General features: G+C 60.6%; 2 protein-coding genes across 4 annotated transcripts in view; one reads left to right on the forward strand and one right to left on the reverse strand.

Moving 5' to 3' along the window:
* Window positions 1-17,057, reverse strand: part of CCM2 (CCM2 scaffold protein) — a 49,729-nt gene extending 32,672 nt beyond the window's left edge. Inside the window, exons 1-2 of one of the 2 annotated variants that reach the window (XM_077493557.1) lie at window positions 16,904-17,057; window positions 12,287-12,566 (exon numbers count right to left, since the gene is read on the reverse strand). In XM_077493557.1, coding sequence (XP_077349683.1) covers window positions 12,287-12,316 — 30 coding nt within the window. In that variant the 5' untranslated portion in view covers window positions 12,317-12,566; window positions 16,904-17,057. The remainder of the gene's footprint in view (window positions 1-12,286; window positions 12,567-16,903) is intronic. The other variant, XM_077493558.1, reaches the window with a different exon arrangement.
* Window positions 17,058-17,142: 85 nt separating this feature from the next.
* ANAPC15 (anaphase promoting complex subunit 15) overlaps window positions 17,143-22,087 on the forward strand; it is a 26,393-nt gene continuing 21,448 nt past the window's right edge. The window contains exons 1-4 of one of the 2 annotated variants that reach the window (XM_077493559.1): window positions 17,143-17,273; window positions 17,829-17,951; window positions 19,893-19,952; window positions 21,237-21,371. In XM_077493559.1, the coding sequence (XP_077349685.1) occupies window positions 17,832-17,951; window positions 19,893-19,952; window positions 21,237-21,371 (315 nt within the window). In that variant the 5' untranslated portion in view covers window positions 17,143-17,273; window positions 17,829-17,831. The remainder of the gene's footprint in view (window positions 17,274-17,828; window positions 17,952-19,892; window positions 19,953-21,236; window positions 21,372-22,087) is intronic. The other variant, XM_077493560.1, reaches the window with a different exon arrangement.

Below are 22,087 nucleotides of genomic sequence, written 5' to 3' on the forward strand. Positions count from 1 at the left end.
GCGTCCAGCGTCTCCAACCATCTCCTGGATCGCGTCCAGCGTCTCCAACCATCTCCTGGATCGCGTCCAGCGTCTCCAACCATCTCCTGGATGGCGTCCAGCGTCTCCAACCATCTCCTGGATCGCGTCCAGCGTCTCCAACCATCTCCTGGATCGCGTCCAGCGTCTCCAACCATCTCCTGGATCGCGTCCAGCGTCTCCAACCATCTCCTGGATCGCGTCCAGCGTCTCCAACCATCTCCTGGATCGCGTCCAGCGTCTCCAACCATCTCCTGGATCGCGTCCAGCGTCTCCAACCATCTCCTGGATCGCGTCCAGCGTCTCCAACCATCTCCTGGATCGCGTCCAGCGTCTCCAACCATCTCCTGGATCGCGTCCAGCGTCTCCAACCATCTCCTGGATCGCGTCCAGCGTCTCCAACCATCTCCTGGATCGCGCCCAGCGTCTCCAACCATCTCCTGGATCGCGCCCAGCGTCTCCAACCATCTCCTGGATCGCGCCCAGCGTCTCCAACCATCTCCTGAGTTCATGTCTGCAGTCTCCACTCTCCAACCATCTCCTGGATCGCGTCCAGCGTCTCCAACCATCTCCTGGATCGCGTCCAGCGTCTCCAACCATCTCCTGGATCGCGTCCAGCGTCTCCAACCATCTCCTGGATCGCGTCCAGCGTCTCCAACCATCTCCTGGATCGCGTCCAGCGTCTCCAACCATCTCCTGGATCGCGTCCAGCGTCTCCAACCATCTCCTGGATCGCGTCCAGCGTCTCCAACCATCTCCTGGATGGCGTCCAGCGTCTCCAACCATCTCCTGGATCGCGTCCAGCGTCTCCAACCATCTCCTGGATCGCGTCCAGCGTCTCCAACCATCTCCTGGATCGCGTCCAGCGTCTCCAACCATCTCCTGGATCGCGTCCAGCGTCTCCAACCATCTCCTGGATCGCGTCCAGCGTCTCCAACCATCTCCTGGATCGCGTCCAGCGTCTCCAACCATCTCCTGGATCGCGTCCAGCGTCTCCAACCATCTCCTGGATCGCGTCCAGCGTCTCCAACCATCTCCTGGATCGCGTCCAGCGTCTCCAACCATCTCCTGGATCGCGTCCAGCGTCTCCAACCATCTCCTGGATCGCGTCCAGCGTCTCCAACCATCTCCTGGATCGCGTCCAGCGTCTCCAACCATCTCCTGGATCGCGTCCAGCGTCTCCAACCATCTCCTGGATCGTGCTAGCGTCTCCAACCTTTTCCTGGATCTCGCCCAGCGTCTCCAACCTTTTCCTGGATCTCGCCCAGCGTCTCCAACCATCTCCTGTATCAACCCTATAGTCTTTGGCTACATCCTGTTGTGTGCCTGCTGTCTCGGACACGTAATAGTCGCTGAATTTTATGTACGGCCCCTTGGTGATGTCAAGGGTCACATTTGAGGCACCACCCCCCCCCATATCAAGAAAGTTGACCTAAAACCTCAGAGCAAAGCAACATGTGCAATGTTAGCATATAATATCTTCCCTTATTCACCTTACTAGGGTGACAACACTGCTCCTTCACATACACAGTACAGTAAGTGAGCGCTGCTACCCTATTGGCCGGATCACGGAGAAAAAAAGTCTGGAAAAAAAAAAAAAACGAATGCAGCCACCACATCTAAGGACAGCAAGCTGCAATATATTACATTTATAGTTTTAGATTTAAACATCCTTTAAATTCTACCTAAAATATAGGGCTGTACATACTACAAGAAATACTGACTTTGCCATGTGTGTAAATGAGAGCTGGGCTCTGATTGAGAGGCCTGGATGGCCGTACACACAGGGCCGGGCGAAGGAGGATAAGAGGACAACGCCCGGTATGTTCCACTTTCCTGTTTTCTATGATCAGACACCTGCGCTGGAAGGAGACGACACGTGTAAAGAAGCCGCAATGTTTCATGGAAAATCTCAGCCGTGGAACAACAACAACCTGATCACACAGAGCAAACACCACCGATATTTACTAAGACCTACATCACATCCAGCGACTCACAATGCTCCGCAAGGGCATTATCTTTACGCCGACCATAAGAATCAGATGATGGGAGTACAGGGGCCCAGCAGTCATACTTGTGCTGAGCCCCCCACATGTGCACAGAGCTCTGACCCAGTACAGCTCCCATCTAGGAGCCGTGTACCAGTCTGACCCAGTACAGCTCCCATCTAGGAGCCGTGTACCAGTCTGACCCAGTACAGCTCCCATCTAGGAGCCGTGTACCAGTCTGACCCAGTACAGCTCCCATCTAGGAGCCGTGTACCAGTCTGACCCAGTACAGCTCCCATCTAGGAGCCGTGTACCAGTCTGACCCAGTACAGCTCCCATCTAGGAGCCGTGTACCAGTCTGACCCAGTACAGCTCCCATCTAGGAGCCGTGTACCAGTCTGACCCAGTACAGCTCCCACCCGTGTACCAGTCTGACCCAGTACAGCTCCCACCTACGAGCTCTGTACCAGTCTGACCCAGTACAGCTCCCATCCAGGAGCCGTGTACCAGTCTGACCCAGTACAGCTCCCATCCAGGAGCCGTGTACCAGTCTGACCCAGTACAGCTCCCACCTACGAGCTCTGTACCAGTCTGACCCAGTACAGCTCCAACCAACGAGCTCTGTACCAGTCTGACCCAGTACAGGTCCCGTTGGTGGGCCTCCGAAGCCATTTTTAAAAAAAATTTGACGCAGGGTTCCCCTTAAAATCCATACCAGACCTGAAGGGGGGGGGGGAGGCGCTCTACCTCATTTTTAAATTTGGAGCAGGGTTCCCCTTAATTTCCATACCATTCAGGCCTGGTATGGATTTTGGGGGGACCTCTACGCAATTTTTTCTTCTTCATTTTTGGTTCTGGGTTCCCCTTAATATTAATAATAGGAGGAGGAGGAGGAGGAGGAAGAGCCGACAGCGGGGCCAGGGAGGAGGATGAGGAGGAAGAGCCAATAGCGGGGCCAGGGAGGAGGAGGAGGAGGAAGAGCCGACAGCGGGGCCAGGGAGGAGGAGGAGGAGGAGGAGGAAGAGCCGACAGCGGGGCCAGGGAGGAGGAGGAGGAGGAAGAGCCGACAGCGGGGCCAGGGAGGAGGAGGAGGAAGAGCCGACAGCGGGGCCAGGGAGGAGGAGGAGGAAGAGCCGACAGCGGGGCCAGGGAGGAGGAGGAGGAGGAGGAGGAGGAAGAGCCGACAGCGGGGCCAGGGAGGAGGAGGAGGAGGAGGAAGAGCCGACAGCGGGGCCAGGGAGGAGGAGGAGGAGGAAGAGCCGTCAGCGGGGCCAGGGAGGAGGAGGAGGAGGAGGAGGAAGAGCCGTCAGCGGGGCCAGGGAGGAGGAGGAGGAAGAGCCGACAGCGGGGCCAGGGAGGAGGAGGAGGAGGAGGAGGAAGAGCCGACAGCGGGGCCAGGGAGGAGGAGGAGGAGGAGGAAGAGCCGACAGCGGGGCCAGGGAGGAGGGAGGAGGAGGAGGAGGAAGAGCCGACAGCGGGGCCAGGGAGGAGGAGGAGGAGGAAGAGCCGACAGCGGGGCCAGGGGAGGAGGAGGAGGAAGAGCCGACAGCGGGGCCAGGGAGGAGGAGGAGGGGAGGAAGAGCCGACAGCGGGGCCAGGGAGGAGGAGGAGGAAAGAGCCCACAGCGGGGCCAGGGAGGAGGAGGAGGAGGAGAGGAAGAGCGACAGCGGGGCCAGGGAGGAGGAGGAGGAGGAGCCCACAGCGGGGCCAGGGAGGAGGAGGAGGAGGAGCCCACAGCGGGGCCAGGAGGAGGAGGAGGAAGAGCCGACAGCGGGGCCAGGAGGAGGAGGAGGAAGAGCCGACAGCGGGGCCAGGAGGAGGAGGAAGAGCCGACAGCGGGGCCAGGAGGAGGAGGAGGAGGAGGAGGAGGAGGAGGAGGAAGAGCCGACAGCGGGGCCAGGAGGAGGAGGAGGAAGAGCCGACAGCGGGGCCAGGAGGAGGAGGAGGAGGAAGAGCCGACAGCGGGGCCAGGAGGAGGAGGAGGAGGAAGAGCCGACAGCGGGGCCAGGAGGGGGAGGAGGAGGAAGAGCCGACAGCGGGGCCAGGAGGAGGAGGAGGAGGAAGAGCCGACAGCGGGGCCAGGAGGAGGAGGAGGAGGAGGAGGAGGAGGAGGAAGAGCCGACAGCGGGGCCAGGAGGAGGAGGAGGAGGAGGAGGAGGAAGAGCCGACAGCGGGGCCAAGGAGGAGGAGGAGGAGGAGGAGGAGGAAGAGCCGACAGCGGGGCCAGGAGGAGGAGGAGGAGGAGGAGGAGGAAGAGCCGACAGCGGGGCCAGGAGGAGGAGGAGAGAGGGAGGGAGGAGGAGGAGGAAGAGCCGACAGCGGGGCCAGGAGGAGGAGGAGGAGGAGGAGGAGGAGGAGGAAGAGCCGACAGCGGGGCCAGGAGGAGGAGGAGGAGGAGGAGGAGGAAGAGCCGACAGCGGGGCCAGGAGGAGGAGGAGGAGGAGGAGGAAGAGCCGACAGCGGGGCCAGGAGAGGAGGAGGAGGAGGAGGAGGAGGAGGAGGAAGAGCCGACAGCGGGGCCAGGAGGAGGAGGAGGAGGAGGAAGAGGAAGAGCCGACAGCGGGGCCAGGAGGAGGAGGAGGAGGAAGAGGAAGAGCCGACAGCGGGGCCAGGAGGAGGAGGAGGAGGAAGAGGAAGAGCCGACAGCGGGGCCAGGAGGAGGAGGAGGAGGAAGAGGAAGAGCCGACAGCGGGGCCAGGAGGAGGAGGAGGAGGAAGAGGAAGAGCCGACAGCGGGGCCAGGAGGAGGAGGAGGAGGAAGAGGAAGAGCCGACAGCGGGGCCAGGAGGAGGAGGAGGAGGAAGAGGAAGAGCCGACAGCGGGGCCAGGAGGAGGAGGAGGAGGAAGAGGAAGAGCCGACAGCGGGGCCAGGAGGAGGAGGAGGAGGAAGAGGAAGAGCCGACAGCGGGGCCAGGAGGAGGAGGAGGAGGAGGAGGAAGAGGAAGAGCCGACAGCGGGGCCAGGAGGAGGAGGAGGAAGAGCCGACAGCGGGGCCAGGAGGAGGAGGAGGAGGAAGAGCCGACAGCGGGGCCAGGAGGAGGAGGAGGAAGAGCCGACAGCGGGGCCAGGAGGAGGAAGAGGAAGAGCCGACAGCGGGGCCAGGAGGAGGAAGAGGAAGAGCCGACAGCGGGGCCAGGGAGGAGGAGGAGGAGGAGGAAGAGCCGACAGCGGGGCCAGGGAGGAGGAGGAGGAAGAGCCGACAGCGGGGCCAGGGAGGAGGAGGAGGAAGAGCCGACAGCGGGGCCAGGGAGGAGGAGGAGGAAGAGCCGACAGCGGGGCCAGGGAGGAGGAGGAGGAAGAGCCGACAGCGGGGCCAGGGAGGAGGAGGAGGAAGAGCCGACAGCGGGGCCAGGGAGGAGGAGGAGGAAGAGCCGACAGCGGGGCCAGGGAGGAGGAGGAGGAAGAGCCGACAGCGGGGCCAGGAGGAGGAAGAGCCCACAGCGGGGCCAGGAGGAGGAGAAGAGCCGACAGCGGGGCCAGGAGGAGGAGCCCACAGCGGGGCCAGGAGGAAGAGCCCACAGCGGGGCCAGGAGGAGGAAGAGCCCACAGCGGGGCCAGGAGGAGGAGGAGGAAGAGCCGACAGCGGGGCCAGGAGGAGGAGGAGGAAGAGCCGACAGCGGGGCCAGGAGGAAGAGCCGACAGCGGGGCCAGGAGGAGGAGGAGGAGGAAGAGCCGACAGCGGGGCCAGGAGGAGGAGGAGGAAGAGCCGACAGCGGGGCCAGGAGGAAGAGCCGACAGCGGGGCCAGGAGGAGGAGGAGGAGGAAGAGCCGACAGCGGGGCCAGGAGGAGGAGGAGGAAGAGCCGACAGCGGGGCCAGGAGGAGGAAGAGCCCACAGCGGGGCCAGGAGGAGGAAGAGCCCACAGCGGGGCCAGGAGGAGGAAGAGCCGACAGCGGGGCCAGGAGGAGGAGGAGGAAGAGCCCCAGCCGGGGCCAGGAGGAGGAGGAGGAGGAAGAGCCCACAGCGGGGCCAGGAGGAGGAAGAGCCCACAGCGGGGCCAGGAGGAGGAGGAGGAGGAAGAGCCGACAGCGGGGCCAGGAGGAAGAGCCGACAGCGGGGCCAGGAGGAGGAGGAGGAAGAGCCGACAGCGGGGCCAGGAGGAAGAGCCGACAGCGGGGCCAGGAGGAGGAAGAGGAAGAGCCGACAGCGGGGCCAGGAGGAGGAGGAGGAGGAGGAGGAGGAGGAGGAGGAGGAGGAGGAGGAGGAGGAAGAGCCGACAGCGGGGCCAGGAGGAGGAGGAGGAAGAGCCGACAGCGGGGCCAGGAGGAGGAGGAGGAAGAGCCGACAGCGGGGCCAGGAGGAGGAGGAGGAGGAGGAGGAAGAGCCGACAGCGGGGCCAGGAGGAGGAGGAGGAGGAGGAGGAAGAGCCGACAGCGGGGCCAGGAGGAGGAGGAGGAGGAAGAGCCGACAGCGGGGCCAGGAGGAGGAGGAGGAGGAGGAGGAAGAGCCGACAGCGGGGCCAGGAGGAGGAGGAGGAGGAGGAGGAGGAAGAGCCGACAGCGGGGCCAGGAGGAGGAGGAGGAGGAAGAGCCGACAGCGGGGCCAGGAGGAGGAGGAGGAAGAGCCCACAGCGGGGCCAGGAGGAGGAAGAGCCCACAGCGGGGCCAGGAGGAGGAAGAGCCCACAGCGGGGCCAGGAGGAAGAGCCGACAGCGGGGCCAGGAGGAGGAGGAGGAAGAGCCCACAGCGGGGCCAGGAGGAGGAGGAGGAAGAGCCCACAGCGGGGCCAGGAGGAGGAAGAGCCCACAGCGGGGCCAGGAGGAGGAAGAGCCCACAGCGGGGCCAGGAGGAGGAGGAGGAGGAAGAGCCGACAGCGGGGCCAGGAGGAAGAGCCGACAGCGGGGCCAGGAGGAGGAGGAGGAAGAGCCGACAGCGGGGCCAGGAGGAAGAGCCGACAGCGGGGCCAGGAGGAGGAAGAGGAAGAGCCGACAGCGGGGCCAGGAGGAGGAGGAGGAAGAGGAGGAGGAGGAGGAGGAGGAGGAGGAGGAGGAGGGAGGAGGAGGAGGAGGAGGAGGAGGAGGAGGAGGAGGAGGAGGAGGAGGAGGAGGAGGAGGAGGAAGAGCCGACAGCGGGGCCAGGAGGAGGAGGAGGAAGAGCCGACAGCGGGGCCAGGAGGAGGAGGAGGAGGAGGAGGAGGAAGAGCCGACAGCGGGGCCAGGAGGAGGAGGAGGAAGAGGAAGAGCCGACAGCGGGGCCAGGAGGAGGAGGAGGAGGAGGAGGAAGAGGAAGAGCCGACAGCGGGGCCAGGAGGAGGAGGAGGAGGAGGAGGAAGAGGAAGAGCCGACAGCGGGGCCAGGAGGAGGAGGAGGAGGAGGAGGAGGAAGAGGAAGAGCCGACAGCGGGGCCAGGAGGAGGAGGAGGAGGAGGAGGAGGAGGAAGAGGAAGAGCCGACAGCGGGGCCAGGAGGAGGAGGAGGAGGAGGAAGAGGAAGAGCCGACAGCGGGGCCAGGAGGGTGAAGAGGAGGAGGAGGAAGAGGAAGAGCCGACAGCGGGGCCAGGAGGAGGAGGAGGAGGAGGAGGAGGAGGAAGAGGAAGAGCCGACAGCGGGGCCAGGAGGAGGAGGAGGAGGAGGAGGAGGAGGAGGAGGAGGAGGAGGAGGAGGAGGAGGAGGAGGAGGAAGAGGAAGAGCCGACAGCGGGGCCAGGAGGAGGAAGAGCCGACAGCGGGGCCAGGAGGAGGAAGAGCCGACAGCGGGGCCAGGAGGAGGAAGAGCCGACAGCGGGGCCAGGAGGAGGAAGAGCCGACAGCGGGGCCAGGAGGAGGAGAGGAAGGGAGAAGAGAGCCGACAGCGGGGCCAGGAGGAGGAAGAGCCGACAGCGGGGCCAGGAGGAGGAAGAGCCGACAGCGGGGCCAGGAGGAGGAAGAGCCGACAGCGGGGCCAGGAGGAGGAAGAGCCGACAGCGGGGCCAGGAGGAGGAAGAGCCGACAGCGGGGCCAGGAGGAGGAAGAGCCGACAGCGGGGCCAGGAGGAGGAAGAGCCGACAGCGGGGCCAGGAGGAGGAAGAGCCGACAGCGGGGCCAGGAGGAGGAAGAGCCGACAGCGGGGCCAGGAGGAGGAAGAGCCGACAGCGGGGCCAGGAGGAGGAAGAGCCGACAGCGGGGCCAGGAGGAGGAAGAGCCGACAGCGGGGCCAGGAGGAGGAAGAGCCGACAGCGGGGCCAGGAGGAGGAAGAGCCGACAGCGGGGCCAGGAGGAGGAAGAGCACGACAGCTGGGGCCAGGAGGAGGAAGAGCCGACAGCGGGGCCAGGAGGAGGAAGAGCCGACAGCTGGGCCAGGAGGAGGAAGAGCCGACAGCTGGGGCCAGGAGGAGGAAGAGCCGACAGCGGGGCCAGGAGGAGGAAGAGCCGACAGCGGGGCCAGGAGGAGGAGGAGGAAGAGGAGGAAGAGCCGACAGCGGGGCCAGGAGGAGGAGGAGGAGGAAGAGCCGACAGCGGGGCCAGGAGGAGGAGGAAGAGCCGACAGCGGGGCCAGGAGGAGGAGGAGGAAGCGGGGAGGAGGAGGAGGAGGAGGAGGAGGAGGAGGAGGAGGAAGAGCCGACAGCGGGGCCAGGAGGAGGAGGAAGAGCCGACAGCGGGGCCAGGAGGAGGAGGAGGAGGAGGAAGAGGAGGAAGAGCCGACAGCGGGGCCAGGAGGAGGAGAAGGAAGCGAGGGAGGAGGAGGAAGAGCCGACAGCGGGGCCAGGAGGAGGAGGAGAGGAGGAAGAGGAGGAAGAGCCGACAGCGGGGCCAGGAGGAGGAGGAGGAGGAGGAAGAGGAGGAAGAGCCGACAGCGGGGCCAGGAGGAGGAGGAGGAGGAGGAAGAGGAGGAAGAGCCGACAGCGGGGCCAGGAGGAGGAGGAGGAGGAGGGACAGCGGGGAGAGGAGGAAGAGCCGACAGCGGGGCCAGGAGGAGGAGGAGGAGGAGGAAGAGGAGGAAGAGCCGACAGCGGGGCCAGGAGGAGGAGGAGGAGGAGGAAGAGGAGGAAGAGCCGACAGCGGGGCCAGGAGGAGGAGGAGGAGGAGGAAGAGGAGGAAGAGCCGACAGCGGGGCCAGGAGGAGGAGGAGGAGGAAGAGGAGGAAGAGCCGACAGCGGGGCCAGGAGGAGGAGGAGGAGGAAGAGGAGGAAGAGCCGACAGCGGGGCCAGGAGGAGGAGGAGGAAGAGGAGGAAGAGCCGACAGCGGGGCCAGGAGGAGGAAGAGAGGAAGCCGACAGCGGGGCCAGGAGGAGGAAGAGCCGACAGCGGGGCCAGGAGGAGGAAGAGCCGACAGCGGGGCCAGGAGGAGGAAGAGCCGACAGCGGGGCCAGGAGGAGGAAGAGCCGACAGCGGGGCCAGGAGGAGGAAGAGCCGACAGCGGGGCCAGGAGGAGGAAGAGCCGACAGCGGGGCCAGGAGGAGGAAGAGCCGACAGCGGGGCCAGGAGGAGGAAGAGCCGACAGCGGGGCCAGGAGGAGGAAGAGCCGACAGCGGGGCCAGGAGGAGGAAGAGCCGACAGCGGGGCCAGGAGGAGGAAGAGCCGACAGCGGGGCCAGGAGGAGGAAGAGCCGACAGCGGGGCCAGGAGGAGGAAGAGCCGACAGCGGGGCCAGGAGGAGGAAGAGCCGACAGCGGGGCCAGGAGGAGGAAGAGCCGACAGCGGGGCCAGGAGGAGGAAGAGCCGACAGCGGGGCCAGGAGGAGGAAGAGCCGACAGCGGGGCCAGGAGGAGGAAGAGCCGACAGCGGGGCCAGGAGGAGGAAGAGCCGACAGCGGGGCCAGGAGGAGGAAGAGCCGACAGCGGGGCCAGGAGGAGGAAGAGCCGACAGCGGGGCCAGGAGGAGGAAGAGCCGACAGCGGGGCCAGGAGGAGGAAGAGCCGACAGCGGGGCCAGGAGGAGGAAGAGCCGACAGCGGGGCCAGGAGGAGGAAGAGCCGACAGCGGGGCCAGGAGGAGGAAGAGCCGACAGCGGGGCCAGGAGGAGGAAGAGCCGACAGCGGGGCCAGGAGGAGGAAGAGCCGACAGCGGGGCCAGGAGGAGGAAGAGCCGACAGCGGGGCCAGGAGGAGGAAGAGCCGACAGCGGGGCCAGGAGGAGGAAGAGCCGACAGCGGGGCCAGGAGGAGGAAGAGCCGACAGCGGGGCCAGGAGGAGGAAGAGCCGACAGCGGGGCCAGGAGGAGGAAGAGCCGACAGCGGGGCCAGGAGGAGGAGGAGGAGGAGGAAGAGCCGACAGCGGGGCCAGGAGGAGGAGGAGGAGGAGGAGGAGGAGGAAGAGCCGACAGCGGGGCCAGGAGGAGGAGGAGGAGGAAGAGCCGACAGCGGGGCCAGGAGGAGGAGGAGGAGGAGGAGGAGGAAGAGGAAGAGCCGACAGCGGGGCCAGGAGGAGGAGGAGGAGGAAGAGGAAGAGCCGACAGCGGGGCCAGGAGGAGGAGGAGGAAGAGGAGGAGGAGGAAGAGGAAGAGCCGACAGCGGGGCCAGGAGGAGGAGGAGGAGGAGGAAGAGGAAGAGCCGACAGCGGGCCAGGAGGAGGAAGAAGAGGAGGAAGAGCCGACAGCGGGGCCAGGAGGAGGAGGAGGAAGAGCCGACAGCGGGGCCAGGAGGAGGAGGAGGAAGAGGAGGAAGAGCCGACAGCGGGGCCAGGAGGAGGAGGAGGAAGAGGAGGAAGAGCCGACAGCGGGGCCAGGAGGAGGAGGAGGAGGAGGAGGAGGAAGAGCCGACAGCAGGGCCAGGAGGAGGAGGAGGAGGAGGAGGAAGAGCCGACAGCAGGGCCAGGAGGAGGAGGAGGAGGAGGAGGAAGAGCCGACAGCGGGGCCAGGAGGAGGAGGAAGAGCCGACAGCGGGGCCAGGAGGAGGAGGAAGAGCCGACAGCGGGGCCAGGAGGAGGAGGAGGAGGAGGAGGAGGAAGAGGAAGAGCCGACAGCGGGGCCAGGAGGAGGAGGAGGAGGAGGAGGAAGAGCCGACAGCGGGGCCAGGAGGAGGAGGAGGAGGAGGAAGAGCCGACAGCGGGGCCAGGAGGAGGAGGAGGAGGAGGAGGAGGAAGAGCCGACAGCGGGGCCAGGAGGAGGAGGAGGAGGAGGAGGAGGAGGAGGAAGAGCCGACAGCGGGGCCAGGAGGAGGAGGAGGAGGAGGAAGAGGAAGAGCCGACAGCGGGGCCAGGAGGAGGAGGAGGAGGAGGAAGAGGAAGAGCCGACAGCGGGGCCAGGAGGAGGAGGAGGAGGAGGAAGAGGAAGAGCCGACAGCGGGGCCAGGAGGAGGAGGAGGAGGAGGAAGAGGAAGAGCCGACAGCGGGGCCAGGAGGAGGAGGAGGAGGAGGAAGAGGAAGAGCCGACAGCGGGGCCAGGAGGAGGAGGAGGAGGAAGAGCAGACAGCGGGGCCAGGAGGAGGAGGAGGAGGAGGAGGAAGAGGAAGAGCCGACAGCGGGGCCAGGAGGAGGAGGAGGAGGAGGAAGAGGAAGAGCCGACAGCGGGGCCAGGAGGAGGAGGAGGAGGAGGAGGAGGAGGAGGAGGAAGAGGAAGAGCCGACAGCGGGGCCAGGAGGAGGAGGAGGAGGAGGAGGAGGAAGAGGAAGAGCCGACAGCGGGGCCAGGAGGAGGAGGAGGAGGAGGAGGAGGAGGAGGAGGAGGAGGAGGAAGAGGAAGAGCCGACAGCAGGGCCAGGAGGAGGAGGAGGAGGAAGAGGAAGAGCCGACAGCGGGGCCAGGAGGAGGAGGAGGAGGAAGAGGAAGAGCCGACAGCGGGGCCAGGAGGAGGAAGAGGAGGAAGAGCCGACAGCGGGGCCAGGAGGAGGAGGAGGAAGAGGAGGAAGAGCCGACAGCGGGGCCAGGAGGAGGAGGAGGAAGAGCCGACAGCGGGGCCAGGAGGAGGAGGAGGAGGAGGAGGAAGAGGAGGAAGAGCCGACAGCGGGGCCAGGAGGAGGAGGAGGAAGAGGAGGAAGAGCCGACAGCGGGGCCAGGAGGAGGAGGAGGAAGAGGAGGAAGAGCCAACAGCGGGGCCAGGAGGAGGCAGAGCCGACAGCGGGGCCAGGAGGAGGCAGAGCCGACAGCGGGGCCAGGAGGAGGCAGAGCCGACAGCGGGGCCAGGAGGAGGCAGAGCCGACAGCGGGGCCAGGAGGAGGCAGAGCCGACAGCGGGGCCAGGAGGAGGCAGAGCCGACAGCGGGGCCAGGAGGAGGCAGAGCCGACAGCAGGAAGCGCCAACAGCAGGTCTGCACCCCTCAGTGGCGACCCCCGGGGGCGTGGCCTGTGTCCACATACTGACGCACTGAGCACGGCCGTTTCCTCACTCAGGTAAGCGGGCGATTGATGGATCGGACACATTACCGCCATCTTCTTACCTTTTTGCCCTTCTTGCCGTCATCTTCCATCTCTCACCTTCGGAGTCTCCTCCTCCTGCGGTCCTGGGTGGCGGATGACGAGCCGGGCGAGGTGGCGGGGTGGTGTCGGTGTCGCCCGTCTTGGGGGATTCAATGACATGCCTGCAGCCCGGGAGCTACAGGGGGCGTGTCCAGGAATAAGGTGGTGCCCTCAGGTGGGAGGGGCTGTCAGACAGGGTGGGGCAGTTGGCTAGGACAGGAAGTGATGTCAGAGGAGGATTGGCGTCTGGTCACAGAGATCCTGGAAAACAAGAAGAGAAGACTCAGCGTCTCCAACCAATCAGAGGGCTGGATGTCCATCTACAGAATGAATAGGATGAGGTTGTCTGCCAGAGGGAAGCACAGACAGTTCTTTGTGCAGACACCTCCATACATCCCGACCAATTACATGACAGAGATCCCGGGAGAGAGAACTGTCTGTGATCACCTCCTTTATACTGAGACATAAATCTGCAACATGTGGGGGACGGATATCAGTGCTGCACACAGAGATAACAAGGGACCGATAATAGTGTGACACACCGGGAACGAATGATGAGGGGACAGATAATAGCGTGACACACCGGGAATGAATGATGAGGGGACAGATAATAGCGTGACACACCGGGAATGAATGATGAGGGGACAGATAATAGCGTGACACACACCGGGAATGAATGATGGGGGGGACAGATAACAGCGTGACACACACCGGGAATGAATGATGGGGGGGACAGATAACAGCGTGACACACACCGGGAATAAATGATGGGGGGGACAGATAACAGCGTGACACACACCGGGAATGAATGATGGGGGGGACAGATAACAGCGTGAAACACACCGGGAATGAATGATGGGGGGGACAGATAACAGCGTGACACACACCGGGAATGAATGATGGGGGGGACAGATAACAGCGTGACACACACCGGGAATGAATGATGGGAGGGACAGATAATAGCGTGACACACACCGGGAATGAATGATGAGGGGGACAGATAATAGCGTGACACACACCGGGAACGAATGATGGGGGGGACAGATAATAGCGTGACACACACCGGGAATGAATGATGGGGGGGGACAGATAATAGCGTGACACACACCGGGAATGAATGATGAGGGGGACAGATAATAGCGTGACACACACCGGGAATGAATGATGGGGGGGACAGATAATAGCGTGACACACACCGGGAATGAATGATGGGAGGGGGGGGGGGGCAGATAATAGCGTGACACACACCGGGAATGAATGATGGGAGGGGGGGGAATGAATGATGGGGGGGGGGGACAGATAATAGCGTGACACACACCGGGAATGAATGATGGGGGGGGGCAGATAATAGCGTGACACACACCGGGAATGAATGATGGGGGGGACAGATAATAGCGTGACACACACCGGGAATGAATGATGGGGGGGACAGATAATAGCGTGACACACACCGGGAATGTATGATGGGGGGGACAGATAATAGCGTGACACACACCGGGAATGAATGATGGGGGGGACAGATAATAGCCTGACACACATCGGGAATGAATGATGAGGGGACAGATAATAGCGTGACACACATCGGGAATGAATGATGAGGGGACAGATAATAGCGTGACACACATCGGGAATGAATGATGAGGGGACAGATAATAGCGTGACACACACCGGGAACGAATGATGGGGGGACAGATAATAGCGTGACACACTCCGGGAACGAATGATGGGGGGGACAGATAATAGCGTGACACACACCGGGAACGAATGATGGGGGGACAGATAATAGCGTGACACACACCGGGAACGAATGATGGGGGGGGACAGATAATAGCGTGACACACACCGGAATGAATGATGAGGGGGACAGATAATAGCGTGACACACACCGGGAATGAATGATGGGGGGGGGACAGGTAATAGCGTGACACACACCGGGAATGAATGATGAGGGGGACAGATAATAGCGTGACACACACCGGGAATGAATGATGGGGGGGGGACAGATAATAGTGTGACACACACCGGGAATGAATGATGGGGGGGACAGATAATAGCGTGACACACACCGGGAATGAATGATGGGGGGGACAGATAACAGCGTGACACACACCGGGAATGAATGATGGGGGGGACAGATAACAGCGTGACACACACCGGGAATAAATGATGGGGGGGACAGATAACAGCGTGACACACACCGGGAATGAATGATGGGGGGGACAGATAACAGCGTGAAACACACCGGGAATGAATGATGGGGGGGACAGATAACAGCGTGACACACACCGGGAATGAATGATGGGGGGGGACAGATAACAGCGTGACACACACCGGGAATGAATGATGGGAGGGACAGATAATAGCGTGACACACACCGGGAATGAATGATGAGGGGGACAGATAATAGCGTGACACACACCGGGAACGAATGATGGGGGGACAGATAATAGCGTGACACACACCGGGAATGAATGATGAGGGGACAGATAATAGCGTGACACACACCGGGAATGAATGATGAGGGGGACAGATAATAGCGTGACACACACCGGGAATGAATGATGGGGGGGACAGATAATAGCGTGACACACACCGGGAATGAATGATGGGAGGGGGGGGGGCAGATAATAGCGTGACACACACCGGGAATGAATGATGGGAGGGGGGGGGCAGATAATAGCGTGACACACACCGGGAATGAATGATGGGGGGGGGGGGGACAGATAATAGCATGACACACCGGGAATGAATGATGGGGGGGGGCAGATAATAGCGTGACACACACCGGGAATGAATGATGGGGGGGGACAGATAATAGCGTGACACACACCGGGAATGAATGATGGGGGGGACAGATAATAGCGTGACACACACCGGGAATGTATGATGGGGGGGAACAGATAATAGCGTGACACACACCGGGAATGAATGATGGGGGGGACAGATAATAGCGTGACACACACCGGGAATGTATGATGGGGGGGACAGATAATAGCGTGACACACACCGGGAATGAATGATGGGGGGGACAGATAATAGCCTGACACACATCGGGAATGAATGATGAGGGGACAGATAATAGCGTGACACACATCGGGAATGAATGATGAGGGGACAGATAATAGCGTGACACACATCGGGAATGAATGATGAGGGGACAGATAATAGCGTGACACACACCGGGAACGAATGATGGGGGGGACAGATAATAGCGTGACACACTCCGGGAACGAATGATGGGGGGGACAGATAATAGCGTGACACACACCGGGAACGAATGATGGGGGGGACAGATAATAGCGTGACACACACCGGAATGAATGATGAGGGGGACAGATAATAGCGTGACACACACCGGAATGAATGATGGGGGGGACAGATAATAGCGTGACACACACCGGAATGAATGATGGGGGGGACAGATAATAGCGTGACACACACCGGAATGAATGATGAGGGGGACAGATAATAGCGTGACACACACCGGGAACGAATGATGGGGGGGACAGATAATAGCGTGACACACACCGGAATGAATGATGGGGGGGACAGATAATAGCGTGACACACACCGGAATGAATGATGAGGGGGACAGATAATAGCGTGACACACACCGGGAACGAATGATGGGGGGGACAGATAATAGCGTGACACACACCGGAATGAATGATGGGGGGGACAGATAATAGCGTGACACACACCGGAATGAATGATGAGGGGGACAGATAATAGCGTGACACACACCGGGAATGAATGATGGGGGGGGGGACAGGTAATAGCGTGACACACACCGGGAATGAATGATGAGGGGGACAGATAATAGCGTGACACACACCGGGAATGAATGATGGGGGGGGGGACAGATAATAGTGTGACACACACCGGGAATGAATGATGGGGGGGGACAGATAATAGCGTGACACACACCGGGAATGAATGATGGGGGGGACAGATAATAGCGTGACACACATCGGGAATGAATGATGAGGGGACAGATAATAGTGTGACACACACCGGAATGAATGATGAAGGGACAGATAATAGCGTGACACACATCGGGAATGAATGATGAGGGGACAGATAATAGCGTGACACACACCGGGAATGAATGAGGGGGGACAGATAATAGTGTGACACACAGAGGCAATAAAAGGGGGCAGAATTGTTAATGTCTGTGTCTAATGGGGGACAGATAGGCACACATACAGAGCTGACACTGGAGAGGGGAGGGGACATATATCGGGGTGACACACACTAATAATGATGGGGGGACACATATTAGTGTAACATTCAGAACCTTCAGACTCTGAAATGTGAGACACCAAGTTGTGATAATGAGGGGACACATATAAGTGTTACACACAGACACCAGGGAGATGAGGGGACAGATATCAAGGTGACACACACTCAGGTAATGGAAGGGGACAGATATCAGGGTGACACACACTCAGGTAATGGAAGGGGACACATATCAGGGTGACAGTAAATAATGGAAATGGGGGACAGATATAACTGTTGCACACATATCAGAGTGACACTCAGGACAGACATACACAGAGCATTGAGTGGGGGGGGAAGAATAAGAGGGTGACACTCACCCCAGTGACAGGCGTTCCTCTCCTCTCTCAGGCCCGGCTGGCCCCCTCCTCCTCTCCTCTCAGCTGCCATGTTGGGTGTAGCTCTCCCATCATGCCCCGCGCCGGGCCCTCCGTATGAGAGAAAGAGAGGGCGAGGCCTCCGTGAGCAGTGGTGGGCGTGACCGCCGCCTGGGAAACCGAAAAGGGGGCGGGGCCGCTGTTTTGAAAGCTGGGCGTGTCCATATGACTGTACAGGGGCCGCTCTATCTCTGTGTACAGTCTATGGTTCCGGTGAGAGAAGGGGCGGGGTCAAAAGGACTGTTACCGCCGCCATCTTGGTAGAGGAACCCGAGGAAGCGAAGAGAGGAGTCGGCAGTGAGTCTCCTCCTTGGTCAGTGTTCCCCTCACCCCCTGTTATGGATCCCCCCCCCTCCGGGTCTGATCCCTCCCCCTATTACTCGGTATTTTACTCCCAGTGATGTTATCACTGGGCCTCTGTGCTACTCTACACAATGCAGGCAGGTCATGGCTGGTGGGAGGGGCTTGCACGGTGCTGGGTAACGCCCACATGTGATGCTGAGCCTCCATGGTTGGAAGACCTGAGATCAGTGAATGAAAGGGGCGGGGCCAGTCAGGCTGGGGAGGAAAGGGTTGGATGATGCTTGCTGTAGGTCAGGTTTTCTCAACCAGAGTTCCTCCAGAGGTTGTAGGGGTTCCCTGCCCCTCAGATAAGTTCCCACCGCCGCCACTGATCGCTTTATCTCTGTGTAAGGAGGTCGTTCTCCCCACCGACTATCACACAATGTATCGGGAGGTGTAGATGGAGTCATATTTAGCAGAGGATCCCCGAGACTAGAAAGTTATATCCGGGGTTCCTCTGTGCTGAAAAGGCTGATAAAGGCTGCTGTACATAGATAATAACTCCGCCTACTCCCCTCCCCCGCAGATCATGTCCACCCTCTTCCCATCGCTCCTCCCACAAGTCACCGACTCGCTGTGGTTTAATCTGGACCGACCGTGTGTGGATGAGAACGAGCTCCAGCAACAGGAGCAACAGCACCAGGCCTGGGTGAGTCCCCTCCCCCTACTCCTCCCCCTTCTCCCTCTACTCCTCCCCCTTCTACAGGAGCAACAGCACCAGGCCTGGGTAAGTCTCCTCCCCCTACTCCTCCCCCTTCTCCCTCTACTCCTCCCCTTTCTACAGGAGCAACAGCACCAGGCCTGGGTGAGTCCCCTCCCCCCTGCTCCTCCCTCTACCCCTCCCCCTTCTCCCTCTACTCCTCCCCCCTCTACAGGAACAACAGCACCAGGCCTGGGTGAGTCCCCTCCCCCTTTACTCCTCCCCTTTCTACAGGAGCAACAGCACCAGGCCTGGTAAGTCCCCTCCCCCTACTCCTCCCCCTTCTCCCTCTACTCCTCCCCTTTCTACAGGAGCAACAGCACCAGGCCTGGGTGAGTCCCCTCCCCCTGCTCCTCCCTCTACTCCTCCCCCTTCTCCCTCTACTCCTCCCCCCTCTACAGGAGCAACAGCACCAGGCCTGGGTGAGTCCCCTCCCCCTTTACTCCTCCCCTTTCTACAGGAGCAACAGCACCAGGCCTGGGTGAGTCCCCTCCCCCCTGCTCCTCCCTCTACTCCTCCCCCTTCTCCCTCTACTCCTCCCCCCTCTACAGGAGCAACAGCACCAGGCCTGGGTGAGTCCCCTCCCCCTTTACTCCTCCCCTTTCTACAGGAGCAACAGCACCAGGCCTGGGTAAGTCCCCTCCCCCTACTCCTCCCCCTTCTCCCTCTACTCCTCCCCCTTCTACAGGAGCAACAGCACCAGGCCTGGGTGAGTCCCCTCCCCCTGCTCCTCCCTCTACTCCTCCCCCTTCTCCCTCTACTCCTCCCCCTCTACAGGAGCAACAGCACCAGGCCTGGGTGAGTCCCCTCCCCCTTTACTCCTCCCCTTTCTACAGGAGCAACAGCACCAGGCCTGGGTAAGTCCCCTCCCCCTACTTCTCCCTCTACTCCTCCCCCTTCTACAGGAGCAACAGCACCAGGCCTGGGTGAGTCCCCTCCCCCTGCTCCTCCCCCCTTCTCCCTACAGGAGCAACAGCACCAGGCCTGGGTGAGTCCCCTCCCCCTGCTCCTCCCTCTACTCCTCCCCCTTCTCCCTCTACTCCTCCCCCTCTACAGGAGCAACAGCACCAGGCCTGGGTGAGTCCCCCCCCTGCTCCTCCCTCTACTCCTCCCCCTTCTCCCTCTACTCCTCCCCCCTCTACAGGAGCAACAGCACCAGGCCTGGGTGAGTCCCCCCCCCTGCTCCTCCCTCTACTCCTCCCCCTTCTCCCTCTACTCCTCCCCCCTCTACAGGAGCAACAGCACCAGGCCTGGGTGAGTCCCCCCCCCTGCTCCTCCCTCTACTCCTCCCCCTTCTCCCTCTACTCCTCCCCCCTCTACAGGAGCAACAGCACCAGGCCTGGGTGAGTCCCCTCCCCCTTTACTCCTCCCCTTTCTACAGGAGCAACAGCACCAGGCCTGGGTAAGTCCCCTCCCCCTACTCCTCCCCCTTCTCCCTCTACTCCTCCCCCTTCTACAGGAGCAACAGCACCAGGCCTGGGTGAGTCCCCTCCCCCTGCTGCTCCCCCTTCTCCCTCTACTCCTCCCCCTTCTCCCTACAGGAGCAACAGCACCAGGCCTGGGTGAGTCCCCTCCCCCTGCTCCTCCCTCTACTCCCCCCCCTTCTCCCTCTACTCCTCCCCCCTCTACAGGAGCAACAGCACCAGGCCTGGGTGAGTCCCCTCCCCTTTACTCCTCCCCTTTCTACAGGAGCAACAGCACCAGGCCTGGGTGAGACCCCTCCCCTTCTCCTCCCTCTACCCCTCCCCCTTCCCCAGAAGCAACTCCAGACCTGGGTGAGTCTCCTCCCTCTACTCCTCCCCTTCTCCCTCCCTCTACTCCTAAGCCCTTCCCTTCAGTGAGCCCTCCCCCCCCTACATATCACTATGTTGGTATTTTCTCCTCCTGCAGCTCCAGAGCATCGCAGAGAAAGACAACAACCTGGTCCCCATAGGAAAGCCCGCCTCTGAGGTGAGACCACGCCCCCCACAGAGGGAGGCCACACCCCCACATGCAAAAAAAAAAACACACACATTCATTTAACTCCTTCATTGCCAGAGCTGGAGGGGAAGGGGGGTGGGGCGAATATCCGGGGAGTGTGGAAGTGATCGCTGTATGTAGCGTTTTTTTTTTTTTTTTTTTTGTTTTTTTGATCTTTTGCTTTCCAGATGGAGGAGAGATTTGGGGACCTATACACCCGATATCCCCCCATGAAGAGGACCGGCCATCTCTTATTTCTATCATGAGGGATGTTTACATGTCTTGTAAGGGGAATAAAAGTGATTAAAAAATAAATAAATAAAAAAAGTGTAAAAATAATAAATAAAAAATGTATAATATATAATATCGCTCACACCCGCCTATGAAAACGGTGTTCACACCACACATGTGAGATATCGCCGCGACCGTCTGAGCGAGAGCGATAATTCTAGCGCTAGAACTCCTCTGTAACTCTAAACATGTAACCTGTGGAAAGAATTGAAGGTGTCGCCTATGGAGATTTTTTTAAAGCGGAGCTCCAGTCATTTTTGTGTTTTTATTAAAAGTCATCATCTACAAAAATCTGTAGCTGCTGATTTTTTTAATTCGCCTGCCCCAGGAGAAAGCATTTTGTGCTCACCGCAGCCGTTTTCTCTCTGTGTCCTCCTCTGGCAGCGCCGGCATCTCTGCTATGGGCACCCAGCTGTGACAGCCAGGTGCCCACTGCGCATGCGCAAGCGGCGCTGCGATCTGTGACTCATCCCAAAGTCTTTCTAGGGCCTGTCATGTGATCACCTAAGACAGTGGGAGCGGGCACCTGTTAAAATCGGGTACCCCCTTCCCCCCCCCCAACAGCTTTGTTTCACAAACAGGAGGCGGGGAGGACGCCTTAAAGTGGAACTTTCCACTTTTGGGTGGAATTTCCCTTTACATATCGTAGTTTGTCGCTTTTGTGCAGTTTTGGAACATGACATGTTTGGTATCTATTTACTCGGTGTAAAATCTTTCATATTTTACCCCATAAATTGGTTGTGTATTTAGATACTTCAGATATAATTCAAATAAATATATATATATATATATATATAATTATTTGAATTTTAATTAAAAATAAATAATTTTAATGAAAAGAAAAAAAAAGATATTATATATATCTCTCCTTTTTTTTTTTTCCCATTAAAATTAAGAAATTTTTTATATATATATATATATATATATATGAATTATTATTCATTTATTTATTTATTTTTCTCGGCCTACCTTCTTCTCCCCCAGCCCTACGACGAGGAGGAGGAAGAGGACGATGAGGATGACGAGGACAGTGAAGAGGATTCGGAGGACGATGAGGACATGCAGGACATGGATGAGATGAACGATTATAACGAATCTCCAGATGACGGTGAGATTGAGGTCAGTGGAAGAGTCCGGCTGTGTCTGCCTGAGCTTTCCTCCGCAGTACCGCCCCCTACTGCCTGTCCAGGGACACGTCACTGAAATCCATATTTTATTCTTCAAGCCGATCGGATTTCTTAGTGAGGTTCCCAGCAGAGGTCAGTGACATCATCGCTGCATTGGAAACTGCGGCTTTTCCCAGGCTCCGAGGGAGGAGGTATTAGAAAGTGATTCCCCCATCCACCTGATATCGAGATGCTTCCTGAGCCTGGGCGCTCCTCATATCGGGGGGGGGGGGGGGGGCTTCCTGTACCTAGGCTCTCCTGATATTGAGGCGCTTCCTGTGCCTAGGCTCTCCTGATATCGGTGGGGGGGGGGGGGCCTCCTGGTATTGGGGTGCTTCCTGCGCCTAGGCGCTCCTGATATCGGGGGGCCTTCCTGTACCTAGGCTCTCCTGATATCGGGGCGCTCCTGATATCGGGGCGCTTCCTGTGCCTAAGCGCTCCTCATATCGGGGGGGGGGGGGCTTCCTGTACCTAGGCTCTCCTGATATCGAGGCGCTTCCTGTGCCTAAGTGCTCCTCATATCGGGGGGGGGGGGGCTTCCTGTACCTAGGCTCTCCTGATATCGAGGCGCTTCCTGTGCCTAGGCTCTCCTGATATGGGGGGGGGGGGCTCCTGATATTGGGGTGCTTCCTATGCCTAGGCGCTCCTGATATTGGGGCGCTTCCTGTG

The sequence above is a fragment of the Lithobates pipiens genome, unplaced genomic scaffold (genome assembly GCF_037356315.1).
Source record: "Lithobates pipiens isolate NorthernLeopardFrog02 unplaced genomic scaffold, aLitPip1_a1.2 Scaffold_19, whole genome shotgun sequence".
NCBI lineage: Eukaryota > Metazoa > Chordata > Amphibia > Anura > Ranidae > Lithobates > Lithobates pipiens.